The sequence below is a fragment of the Protobothrops mucrosquamatus genome, unplaced genomic scaffold, assembly GCF_001527695.2.
Source record: "Protobothrops mucrosquamatus isolate PMUCROS unplaced genomic scaffold, P.Mucros_1.0 scaffold859, whole genome shotgun sequence".
Taxonomy (NCBI): domain Eukaryota; kingdom Metazoa; phylum Chordata; class Lepidosauria; order Squamata; family Viperidae; genus Protobothrops; species Protobothrops mucrosquamatus.
The window spans coordinates 95,356-107,459 of record NW_015387114.1 but is presented as its reverse complement, the minus strand read 5'-3'; the positions used below and the strand labels follow the sequence as shown (position 1 = coordinate 107,459).

General features: G+C 50.3%; 1 protein-coding gene across 1 annotated transcript in view; it reads left to right on the top strand.

The window, feature by feature from the left end:
- Positions 1–226: 226 nt before the first annotated feature.
- FBXL19 (F-box and leucine rich repeat protein 19) overlaps positions 227–12,104 on the top strand; it is a 29,022-nt gene continuing 17,144 nt past the window's right edge. Inside the window, exons 1-6 of the mRNA XM_015819101.1 lie at positions 227–400; positions 2,425–2,568; positions 3,272–3,358; positions 5,092–5,301; positions 7,686–7,718; positions 9,764–9,904. Of these exons, the coding sequence (XP_015674587.1) occupies positions 227–400; positions 2,425–2,568; positions 3,272–3,358; positions 5,092–5,301; positions 7,686–7,718; positions 9,764–9,904 (789 nt within the window). The remainder of the gene's footprint in view (positions 401–2,424; positions 2,569–3,271; positions 3,359–5,091; positions 5,302–7,685; positions 7,719–9,763; positions 9,905–12,104) is intronic.

Sequence of the window (12,104 nt, the reverse complement as noted above, 5' to 3'; positions counted from 1 at the left end):
GTGAACGATCACTAAACGAACTGTTGTAAATCAAGGGCTACCTTTATATGAAAATCTTGATTCTTTTGTATTGCATGTCCTTCTCTCTCCCCCCCTCCCCCCCCAGTCTTCATTGCCAGTTTCAGCTTGCCGATCTGGACCCCCCCCCTATTGACCTGCCTGGTTTGCCTGTTCTTTTGCCTTTCCTCCTTGCAGCCCAGAGAGTAGCTGAAGCGGGACATAGCCAATGTCGTCCAGCAAAGGGGCAGGGGCTGGAGCTCGCCGGCGGCGGACGCGGTGCCGGAAGTGTAAAGCGTGCCTGCGATCAGAGTGTGGGGAGTGCCATTTCTGTAAGGACATGAAGAAGTTTGGGGGTCCTGGACGCATGAAGCAGTCCTGCCTGCAGAGGCAGTGCACAGCGGTGAGTGAGAGAGAGGCAGGGCAGCCGACGCTGACGGTCACCCGTAGTCACGGGTTTCTGTTGCGTGTGCAAAGTCTGGCTTTTCTACTCCTGCAGAGCGGCCAACTCACTGTGGGACAACTCGACGTGGCCAACTTGTTGCAGGACAATTGGGTATGTCTAGTCTAATGAAGAGAAGGACGAGGGGGGGACATGATAGCAGTGTTCCAATATCTCAGGGGCTGCCCCAAAGAAGAGGAAGTCAAGCTATTCTCCAAGGCGCCTGAAGGCAGGACAAGAAGCAACGGGTGGAAACTAATCAAGGAGAGAAGCAACCTAGAACTAAGGAGAAACTTCCTGACAGTTAGAACAATTAACCAGTGGAACACCCTGCCTCCAGAAGTGGTGAATGCTCCAACCCTGGAAGTTTTTAAGAAGAGACTGGACAGCCATTTGTCCGAAATGGTATAGGGTTTCCTGCCTGAGCAGGGGGTTGGACTACATGACCTCCAAGGTCCCTTCCAACTTTTTTATTTTTATTATTATTATTATTATTATTATTATTATTATTATTATTATTATTATTATTATTATTATTATTATTTTCAGTTCAATTATTTAAAATAATTTAAAAAATTATTTTAATTTTTGTCATTCACGTTTCATTTTGTCCCCGCTTTGACATCCTTTCTTGAATGATTCTACTCCACTATTTCTTCAATATTAGTGACACTCTTGTACCACGGCAAGTTGGCCGTGGCGAGTGGTCCTGCAGTGAGTTTGGCCGTGGCAAGTTGTCGTAGGGCACAGATTCCTCATCCTGTTGAGGATGAAAAAAAAATGTGCTCCAGGTCTGCTGTGCCTCTTCTAAATATCCCCGAATCGTCAAATTGAAATAGAAAAGAGACAGAGGCGCGTGTTTTGCCTCCAGCTCTCCCGACAGCTTAAATAAAAAGGAAAAGAATGCATATTTCACCCCTAAACTGCATTCAGGATCCCGATTCTGGGGTTTGCATATATTTCTCGGTGGGTTTAAAAAAAAAAAAAAAGCTTTAAAGTTCATGGAAAGTTAATTTGCCCGAAGAGTTTCAACTAGTTTTCTTGACACGACTGGTTTTTCCATTTAGTTCTTGTCTGCAGACTGATGTGGTTTAATCTTGCGAATCTTTAGCTTTTTCTGCATCTTTCAAATCTGCGGAGAGCTGCAAGTAAAAATAGGGGAAAATGAGAGATGTACTGCGCAAAATGAATAAACGATCCATATTGGGTCGAAAAAGCTAGAATGTTAAGGTGGCTGCCCAGTTCATATGTTCTGCATGCAGCCATTTCTTTGTTGAACATCCCCACACACAACTCCCCTTCCCTGACATGGTGCAGCCCAGGGACTGAGTCATCCAAGGTCTTTTCTCCAGGTCTGAAGTTGTTTTGAAAAATCAGGTGTAGAGCTGTCTGGTGTCCGTGTGACCGAAGTCACGTTTCATCCACTAGGCTGCTATGAGCCCCTCCTCCTGTCTCCTTTTTTCCATCTTGTCCTATTTCTTCCCATGGCTGAGCCCCATGTTTTAAAAGCAAAGAGGTGCGAAATATTTCACACTGAAAATATTTTAAGCTGGAAGCACCCTGTTTGGGACACTTCCTGTGGGACGAGAACTGAAAACTGCCCTTCCTTTTGAATTTGTAATGTTTTTTAAGTGCTGCTTTTAAAATGTGCCGCTTTATCCATTGCTATAAAACAGGGGTCTTCAAACCTGGCCCTTTTTATGACTTGTGGACTTCAACTCCCAGAATTCCTCAGCCAGGCACGCGTGCCTGGCTGAGGAATTCTGGGAGTTGAAGTCCACAAGTCATAAAAAGGGCCAGGTTTGAAGGCCTGTGCTATAAAAAATGGGCTAAGGAAGATTTGTGGCCGGTGTCCTGACCGGCCTCTCCTGACTCTGGCTGCCTCCAGGAAACTTCCCAAAGATGATGGATGTCTACTAGGGGGTAGAAAGAGCTGTCCTGCTTGATTTTGTGTCACTTAACGTCTGACTCCCGTCTCCTTGCAGCCAGTTCTACCTCACACGGCCGTGTGCCTGGTCTGTGGGGAGGCCGGGAAAGAGGACACCGTGGAGGGCGAAGAGGAGAAGTTCAACCTGTCACTCATGGAGTGTACCATTTGCAACGAGATTGTGCATCCAGGCTGCTTGAAGGTGAGAGGAGGAGCCACTACATCAGGGGTGTCAAACTCAATTTCATTGAGGGCCGCATCAGCATTGCGGTTGTCCTCGGGGAGGGGGGGGCAGGTAGGTGTGGCTAGGGTGGGCATGGTCTACTGGGTGGGCGTGGATGGAGTGGGTGTGACCTACTGGGTGGACATGGCCATCTCTTCATCATTTGCATCAAGGGTGCCTGTGGGGGCCTGGGCAGGAGTGGGACAGATCTGAGGGTCTCTGGCAGAAGGGGGTGGGACCGGGGCAAGCGCCAAGGCATGGTCCACTGGAAGAGTAGGCAAGGGCCATTTGCTGGCCACTTCCAAGCGATGGTGCATTTCTTCATTCCTCACAAAGGGTGACACCTCCCCAGCATGCACCCAGGGGGCAGGGCCAATGTGGCAGGGGTCGGTCCCTTGCTGTTTCTAGACGGCCTTGTAGAGCTAAGATTGAATGCGTTTCAGCATAGATGGCCACCACAAAATTGTACATTGGCTTCCGGGAGGCCTGGGCCGGGGCCAAGGCAGTGGGGGCCGTTCCCTCACTGTTTCCAGGATGGGTTCGCGGGCCACATGAAACCATGTCGCGGGCCACATCCGGCCCCCGGGCCTTGTGTTTGACATGTCTGCACTACATAATTGCGGCCCCTCTCGGGAGTCTCTCGCCCGCTCCCTTCACCTTGCACCGGTCTTTCTCTTTGCAGATGGGAGTCGCTGAAGGGGTCATCAACAATGAAATTCCAAACTGCTGGGAATGTCCCAAATGCAAGAGAGAAGGCAAATCAATGAAAGTATGTGGTTTGATGTGTGTGTGTGTGTGTGTGTGTGTGTGGGGCGGGGGGAACGGCATCCTAGAGAAGGGAGAATCAAAGAGCGGGTGGGGTAGAAGCCCCACAGTGTCATTGGTTTGGAAGCCAGGGCAAAGCGGGAGGGGGAGACATAGGAGGACCCATTTGGCTCTCAATAATAATAATAATAAGAAGTTGGAAGGGACCTTGGAGGTCATCTAGTCCAACTCCCTGCTCAGGTAGGAAACCCTATACCCTTTCAGACAAATGGCTGCCCAGTCACTTCTTAAAAACTACCAGTGTTGCAGAATTCACAAATTCTGGAGGTAAATTGTTCCACTGATTAATTGTTCTAACAATTAATGCTCCTGGAGTATTTTTCTTATTTCGTGCTCTATATTATTCACAGCCACACCTTGGATTGACACCCTTTTTCTATAGTTTCCCCCCCTCCCCCTGATGAAGAATAATCCTCTGTAGCTAAGACAGGGTAGTCCTCTACTTATGATCGGTCGCTTAGCGACTGTTCAAAGTTACCGACGGACCCCCAAAAGGTTCCTATGACTACCGCCCTTCCTCTCCAGTTATGTGATCACATTTTGGATGTTTTCTGCCTCTGCCCACAATGATCATTTGCAGCATCCTGCAGTCATGTGACCATGATTTATGGGTTTTTGGGGAGGGCTGGGAACCGGTGTTTACTTCTGGTTTCTGGCCAAAAAAAAAAAAAAAAAAGCCCATTGCAGACAATGGGTCCACTTAACGACCACATTCGCCTTAACGATCCCAACAAAAATATATCGTCAAATAGGGCCAGTCCTACGATGACCTGCTTAACAACTGGTACAACTTACAGACTGTGATCCCGGGTTCCATTACGCTCATAAGTCAAGGACTACCTGTGAGGATGAGGATGAGGATGGTCTCTCAGAGAGAACCCCTCTGCTTAGAGGTCTTTGTGCAGAACAATTTGGTTGGCTCCGTTTGATGTGTCATCCGTAAAATCCCTCTCGGGTCTGCTTTCCTGAGCCCTGCCTCCGAGCGACGTTCTCCTGTCCTGAAAGCATTGGAGAGGATTAGATAGGTTGGGCTAAGGCCAGGGGTAGGCAATCTTGGCTCTTTCATGACTCGTGGACTTCAACTCCCAGAATTCCTCAGCCAGCACGACTCAGCTTGGAAACCTCTGCCTTTCCCCTCAGCATGGCTGGCTGAGGAATTCTGGGAGTTGAAGTCCACGAGTCATAAAAGAGGGGTAGGCAATCTTAGCTCTTTCATGACTCGTGGACTTCAACTCCCAGAATTCCTGAGCCAGCACGACTCAGCTTGGCAACCTCTGCCTTTCCCCTCAGCGTGGCTGGCTGAGGAATTCTGGGAGTTGAAGTTCACGAGTCATAAAAGAGCCGGCCCAGAGGTAGGCAACCTTGGCTCTTTCATGACTCGTGGACTTCAACTCCAGAATTCCTGAGCCAGCACGACTCAGCTTGGAAACCTCTGCCTTTCCCCTCAGCATAGCTGACTCAGGAATTCTGGGAGTTGAAGTCCACGAGTCATAAAAGAGCCGAAGTGGCCTACCCCTGCCCTGGGCTAAGCCATAATACGGTTGTTTGTTTTTGACTGAGCGTGCCTGGGGAAGGCATCCTTGTGTGACTTATTTAGCAAAACGTGAGGCAAAAATGGGAAGCTACGCAAGAGTGTGTGAGCCGCTTTCTGCCTCTCTCCTGCCCCCACCCTCTCAGGATTCGGGGGATGGCACAGGGAAGCGGCGTTCTGACAATGGCGAGGAAGGGGTCCGGTGGAAGCTGACGGATGAGCCTGCTCAGAACAAGAAGAAGTTGCCACCAGCGCCGCCTTTGCCCCCGCCACCCTCTGAGGAGAGTCCGGTCCAGACGGGTGCTCACAAGCGCAAAAAGGAGCTCCCAGCCCCGGAGACGGGACCCAAGAAGAAGGTGAATGGCCACGGGCTCAGCCTATGACTGTTAGGGCTCATGTGTCCGCAAGTCTGGGATCCTTCTCGCCCTTTAGCCCAGGTGTCCCCAACCTTGGCCGCTTTCTGACTTGTGGACTTCAACTCCCAGAATTCCTCAGCCAGCTTTGCTGGCTGAGGAATTCTGGGAGTTGAAGTCCACAAGTCATAAAGTGGCCAAGGTTGGGGACCCCTGCTTTAGCCTACTCGGTCTGCCCTTGTCAGGCAAGCTTAAAACCCTCTTGACATGTCAGACTAGCCATTTCCTCAGCATCCTGGGTATGTTGGCTAGAGATGAAGGGCAGTGTCCTCCAATCCATACAATGGAGCAGAGGGGCTACCAACAAGGTTCTTCCTAGACTGTCCAAAGGTCTTACTTCCTATGCTAGTCAGCTAGCTCAGGGGTAGGCAACCTCGGCTCCTGGACTTCAACTCCCAAAATTCCTGAGCCAGCCTGGCTCAGCTTGGAAACCTCTCCCTTTCCCCTCAGCATGGCTGGCTCAGGAATTCTGGGAGTTGAAGTCCACGAGTCATAAAAGAGCCGAGGTTGCCTACCCCTGAGCAAGATGATCTCAGCAGATTTACAAGGGGGGGGGGTATAAAAACAGTCATCAGGAATGTGTTTGATAGACTCAACCTACAGCACAGATATCCAATCACTTCAACTCAGTTTGACAATCTTCACTGCATTTTGTGGTAGCCTTTTCCACTCACTTAATTCTTCATCATGGCAAAGTAATTTTGTTTGATCTGTTTTAGCTCTCTTCAACTCTGCCTCTCTTTTCCCATGTACTCCAAAAATCCCCCACTTTTTTTTTTATCTGTGCCTGATAGGCTCCTGGGCCATTGCTATGAGGCTTTGTCCCTTTGTCTCCAAACACCCTTATGCCTCCTAATGATGTCAAATTTTTTATCATTGTTGTGTCTACTCCACTTCCCTTCCGAAAGTTCTTGACATCTGTTACTTGATCCCAATTCAGTTGTTTTCCCTTCTCTGTTCTAACTGAGACCGTTAATTAGCAAAGCAGTCAAGGTTATGCTTCTCTGCAAGGTCTTTTGGGAGGGTGGATAGCATATTTGTTGGGGGAGCTGTTGGCTTGGGCAACAGAAGTTGTGACGGGGTTGGTTGTTAAATGGTTTTAGCAGTGCTTCTGTTGTTTTATTGCAAACTGAATATGCAGCCTACAGATAACTCTTAATAAATAACATTTGGGCCTCTTGGCTACTCAGTTTTTCTGACCTCACCTCGCTGGGTCACCTGATGCTGTCGGGGAGCATGGGTGGCCCTCCATGTGATCATGGATCCATACCCATTGAGATCACATGGCCACATCCTAATTTGCGGTCTTGGCGCTACTATTGCCACTTTCTGATTCTCTGAAGTCACCGTGCTAACTACATCAGGGGTTATACTTAGTCTTGCCTTATGATAGGGGTGGCGAACCTATGGCCCGCGTGCCAGAGGCGGCACTCAGAGCCCTCTCTGTGGGCACGCGCACCATCGCTCCAGCCCTGCCTCCCCCCACGGCCCCCTCCTCACCAGCAGCCCCCCCCNCGCGGAGCAGTGCAGCCAAGGACATGGCAGCCGGGCAGCAGGGACATGACTCCACCCTCGCGCCCTGTCGCGCGCAGTTGATGCTGCGGGGCACAGGTGGAAGACGAGGCTGCCATAGCACTGCTGGGCCGCCTGGGTGATCTGCGGCAGGCCGTAGAGGCGGTGGGTGGCCCTGTGGGCGGGGGCGGAGTGGGCAGGGGCGGGGATGGCGGGCAGGGGCTGGTTTGGGGGCACTCGGTCTCTAAAAGGTTCTCCATCACTGCCTTATGACTTTCCGCCTCTACCCATAATGCGCTATCCCAGTTTGTATTTCCTGTACGGACTACACCTCTTTCCACTCCAGTCTTAAAGGTAGGAATCTCTGGATTATGGATATGTTAAGTGCTGCGGATTTGAGAGCCATCCTGGGCTTTTGTGCAGCACGCCGAGGGTCACAGTCCCAACAGAAATGGAGAGAATAGGATCCCAGTCCTCCAGGTCGTTTTGACCACTTTCATTCTGGGAAAGCTCTGACAACTCCCCCCAAAAATGTGTTAGCAAGTCACACTTTTGCCCGTGCACAAAATCAGGAGGGTCCAAGTTGGCAACTTTAAGGGCTCGTGGACTTTTTAAAACTCCCAGAATTCCCTAGCCAGAGGGAAAACATTTTGGATCTCTGAACTTTTTAAGGGCTTAATTTGGCTCTCCGGTTTTGTTTTGTTTTTTCAATATTCTCAACCCCAAATTCCTTACTTTTGATAACGGAAGAGGTTACTTTAAGTAACACGCTCTGGTCTATCATTCTCACATTTGTTCTTTCTTTCTCTTTCCAGTTAAAAGGTACCCGGGAAAAACATTTGAAAAAGGTGAGTGGTTTAGTTTTTTCTCTCACCTGGCTGGATTTCATAGTGCAAGAAGGGCCCTTGGATAAGATGCCAAGGGGGAACTTAAAAAAAAAAAAAGGAAAGAAATAAAAGAAGGAAGAATTTCCCTGATATAAGAGCCAGGCAGGTCATGGACCCATCTGGGGATCCCTCTGTCCTCCACCAGGGTGTCTCACAAGACCGTCTGTACGGGCAGTCCTCGACTTAATGACTACAATTGAGCCCGGATTTTCCATTCCTAAGCAAGGCCGTTGTTAAATGAGATTTGCCCCCATTTTACAACTTTCCTTGCCACCGTTGTTAAGTGAATCACTGCCGTCGTTAGTAACACGGTTGTTAAGTGAATCTGGTTTCCCCACCGACTTTTGCTTGTCATAAGGTTGCAAAAGGGGATCGCGTGACACCCTCCCCCCCAGGACACCGCCACTGTTAATGCATACATGCCAGTTGCCAAGCATCCGAATTCTGATCACGTGACCACAGGGATGCTACCACCCTTGTCAGTCAGTGTGAAAAGTCCTTTTTTTTAAAAAAGGCCATTGTAAGTTTGATCACTAAACAGGTGGTCGTAAACTGAGGAGCACCTGCACAGGTTGTGCTTAGATGACATTTGTTAGCTTTGCGCTTGCGCATTGTTCAGGGCCTGCTCTTGCTGGGCCTAATAAGAGCAGGAATTAAGTCTGTCTAGATAGAACAGTGTTTCTCAACCTTGACAATTTTAAGGCATGTGGACTTCAACTCCCAGAATTCCACAGCCAGCTTTGCTGGCTGTGGAATTCTGGGAGTTGAAGTCCACATGCCTTAAAATTGTCAAGGTTGAGAAACACTGGTCTAGAAGCTGAGGAAGACTGCTGTACAATGTGGTTCTCAGCCTTTTCCTCCAGGCAGATCCTTGCCAGAGTGATATTTACCCTCAGGGCATCCACAAGCCCCCCTCCCCCTGCCCCCAATCCTATTTACTTACTTATTTATTAAGTAATGGCTGACACCTCGTTGCCATTTTACGATGTAAAAAAGATGCTGAGACTCTAGAAAGGGTACAGAGAAGAGCAACAAAGATGATTAGGGGACTGGAGGCTAAAACATATAAGGAACGGTTGCTGGAATTGGGTCTGTCTAGTTTAATGAAGAGAAGGACGAGGGGGGACATGATAGCAGTATTCCAATATCTCAGGGGCTGCCACAAAGAAGAGGGAGTCAAGCTATTTTCCAAAGTGCCTGAAGGCAGGACAAGGAGCAACGGGTGGAAGCTAACCAAAGAGAGAAGCAACCTAGAACTAAGGAGAAACTTCCTGACAGTTAGAACAATTAACCAGTGGAACAACCTGCCCCCAGAAGTGGTGAATGCTCCAACACTGGAAGTTTTTAAGAAGAGACTGGACAGCCATTTGTCCGAAATGGTATAGGGTTTCCTGTCTGAGCAGGGGGTTGGACTAGATGACCTCCAAGGTCCCTTCCAACTTTATTATTATTATTATTATTATTATTATTATTATTATTATTATTATTATTATTATTATTATTATTAATAATAATAATAATAATAATAATTCTGGTGAAACTTGGGCCCTTGTCCCAAGAGCTGAGTCATCAAAAGATGTCTTTTTATTTGGGCGCCAGTACCAGAAGCCATTTTCACAACCCTCGACTCGAGGGCCGTCGGGGGTCCCCCGACTCCATCCTGGCCACCTTTGCAAGGCAGCTGCTGTGTCCAGCTTTGCCAAGCGGCGGATGGAACACGGTGCTCTTTTTTATTAAAAAAAAAAAAAAAAGCAGCTGCGTGAAAAGCTGACTGGCGCCTCGCTCATCTTTTCACTTGCCGCCTTCTTCTTCTTCTTCTTCTTCTTCTTCTTCTTCTTCTTCTTCTTCTTCTTCTTCTTCTTCTTCTTCTTCTTCTTCTTCTTCTTCTTCTTCTTCTTCTTCTTCTTCTTCTTCTTCTTCTTCTTCTTCTTCTTCTTCTTCTTCTTCTTCTTCTTCTTCTTCTTCTTCCCACAAGCCCGTTTCATTTGTGCGTGTGTGTTTTTCAGGGCGCTGAGCAACCGCTCGATGGAAACAAATTGGATTCCATACAGACCTGGAGCCGCATGGGCGGCGGTGACTTCGAGGTGAAGGGGGCCATCTCCCACCCGTCTATTCACCTGAACCAGATCACAGCCAGTGACTTAGAGGTGAGCAGGGAGAGAGGGAGGCGGTCCGCTGACACCCCAGGCACAAATTGTGCCCTTACTTAAGACCTTGGCAAGTCTGGGGCAAGACAGCTTGGCTGCATTCGCACAGCGCTCTAAGCCAGGAGTCCTACATCTTTGGGGCGCCAGGGATCGGTTGCGTGATGAGAGCTTTTTTTTCATGGACTGGAGAGGGTGCGTTTTTGCGTGTTGCCTGCACCCCGCACATGCATGGATGGGGCTTTGCTTGTTTGTGCAGTCCAGTTTCTGGCACGTTGTGAACCGGTGCGGGTCACAATTTAGCTCAGTGATGGCGAACCTTTTAGAGGCCAAGTGCCCCAAAACTGGCCCCGCCACCACTCCACTCCCTGCCCCGCCCCCATCCCGCCTGCCCGCAGGGCCACTCACCACCTCCAGGGCCCACCGCAGATCGCCCAGACAGCCCAGCAGTGCTATGGCGGCCACGCCCTCTGCCCGTGCCCCGCAGCATCAACTGTGCCCGATGGGGCGTGAGGGCAGAGTCTTGTCTACGCTGCTTGGCTGCCATGTCCTTGGCTGCGCTACTCCGCGTGGGCCACGCTCGGGGGCGACTCTCCTCCAGGGGGGCTGCTGGTGAGGAGGGGGTCATGGGGGGAGGCGAGGCTGGGGCAACGGCACGCGTGCCCACAGAGGGCTCCGAGTGCCGCCTCTGGCCCGCATGCCATAGGTTCACCACCACTGATCTAGCTCATTTTGCATTGGCATAGCGAGTCAGGCTATACCTAACCAGGTGAACATGTATGAAAGCAAACTATGGTTTTAGTGAATGTAATTGCAGCGATTCATAACTTTTAAGATTTTAGTCTGAATAGCTTCTGAAGAAGGTGGGGGGGGGATCCAGCTCAGCTGCTTGACCACGCCACCAGAAAGGAAATATGGGGTGGCACTCGGTGGCCCTCTCTGTGGGCACACACACACCACTGCTCCAGCCCCGCCTCCTCCCACGGCCCCCTCTTCGCCAGCAGCCCCCCTCCCCGGAGGAGAGTTGCCCCCGGGCGCAGCCCATGTGAAGCAGCGCAGCCAAGGACATGGTAGCCAGGCAGTGGGGACAAGACTCCACCCTTGCGCCCCATCGCACGCAGATGCTGCTGCGGGGCATGGGCGGAGGGCGTGGCCACTATGGCGCTGCTGGGCTGCCTGGGTGATCAGTGGCAGGCCGTGGAGATAGTGGGTGGTCCAGCGGGCGGAGCGGGGACGGGTGGGGGGCGTTTTGGGGGCACTCGGTCTCTAAAAGGTTCGCCATCACTGCCTTTGACTCTTAGCCTCTTGGGGGAACCCAACTGTTCTGTTTTGTCAGTTACCGTTGTGGGCATGGCAGGCAATCTTTTGGTGGCCGAGGGCTGTGCTTAGCCTTGGTGTGTGTGCGTGCATGTTTATGTCTGTGAAACAGAAACAAAGTGGGTGAATCCACTTTATTCACGTCCACCTAGTTAGGGAAGGACGTTTGGGAGATTTTGTTTGTCGTTTTTTTTTTTTTAACCTTGCTGGCGGTCTTTCAAGGCATCGCACTAGTCTGCACGACTTTCCCACATGAGTATGTGGATTTGAAGGCTGCGGCTGCCCACTTCTGGTTTGTGGCTGACTCTGTTGTATGAACCCATCCAGCTGTGGTTTGTTTAATCCAGGGCAGGGGTAGGCAACCTTGGCTCTTTTATGACTTGTGGACTTCAACTCCCAGAATTCCTGAGCCAGCATGGCTCAGCTTGGAAACCTCTCCCTTTCCCCTCAGTATGGCTGGCTCAGGAATTCTGGGAGTTGAAGTCCACGAGTCATAAAAGAGGGGTAGGCAACCGTAGCTCTTTCATGACTCGTGGACTTCAACTCCCAGAATTCCTGAGCCAGCACAACTCAGCTTGGAAACCTCTCCCTTTCCCCTCAGCATGGCTGATTCAGGAATTCTGGGAGTTGAAGTCCACGAGTCATGAAGGGGCCATAATTCCCCCATGCTGGCTCAGGAATTCTGGGAGTTGAAGTCCACGAGTCATAAAAGAGGGGTAGGCAACCTTGGGTCTTTCATGACTCATGGACTTCAACTCCCAGAATTCCTGAGCCAGCACGGCTCAGCTTGGAAACCTCTCCCTTTCCCCTCAGCATGGCTGGCTCAGGAATTCTGGGAGTTGAAGTCCACGAGTCATAAAAGAGCCAAGGTTGCCTACCCCTGACC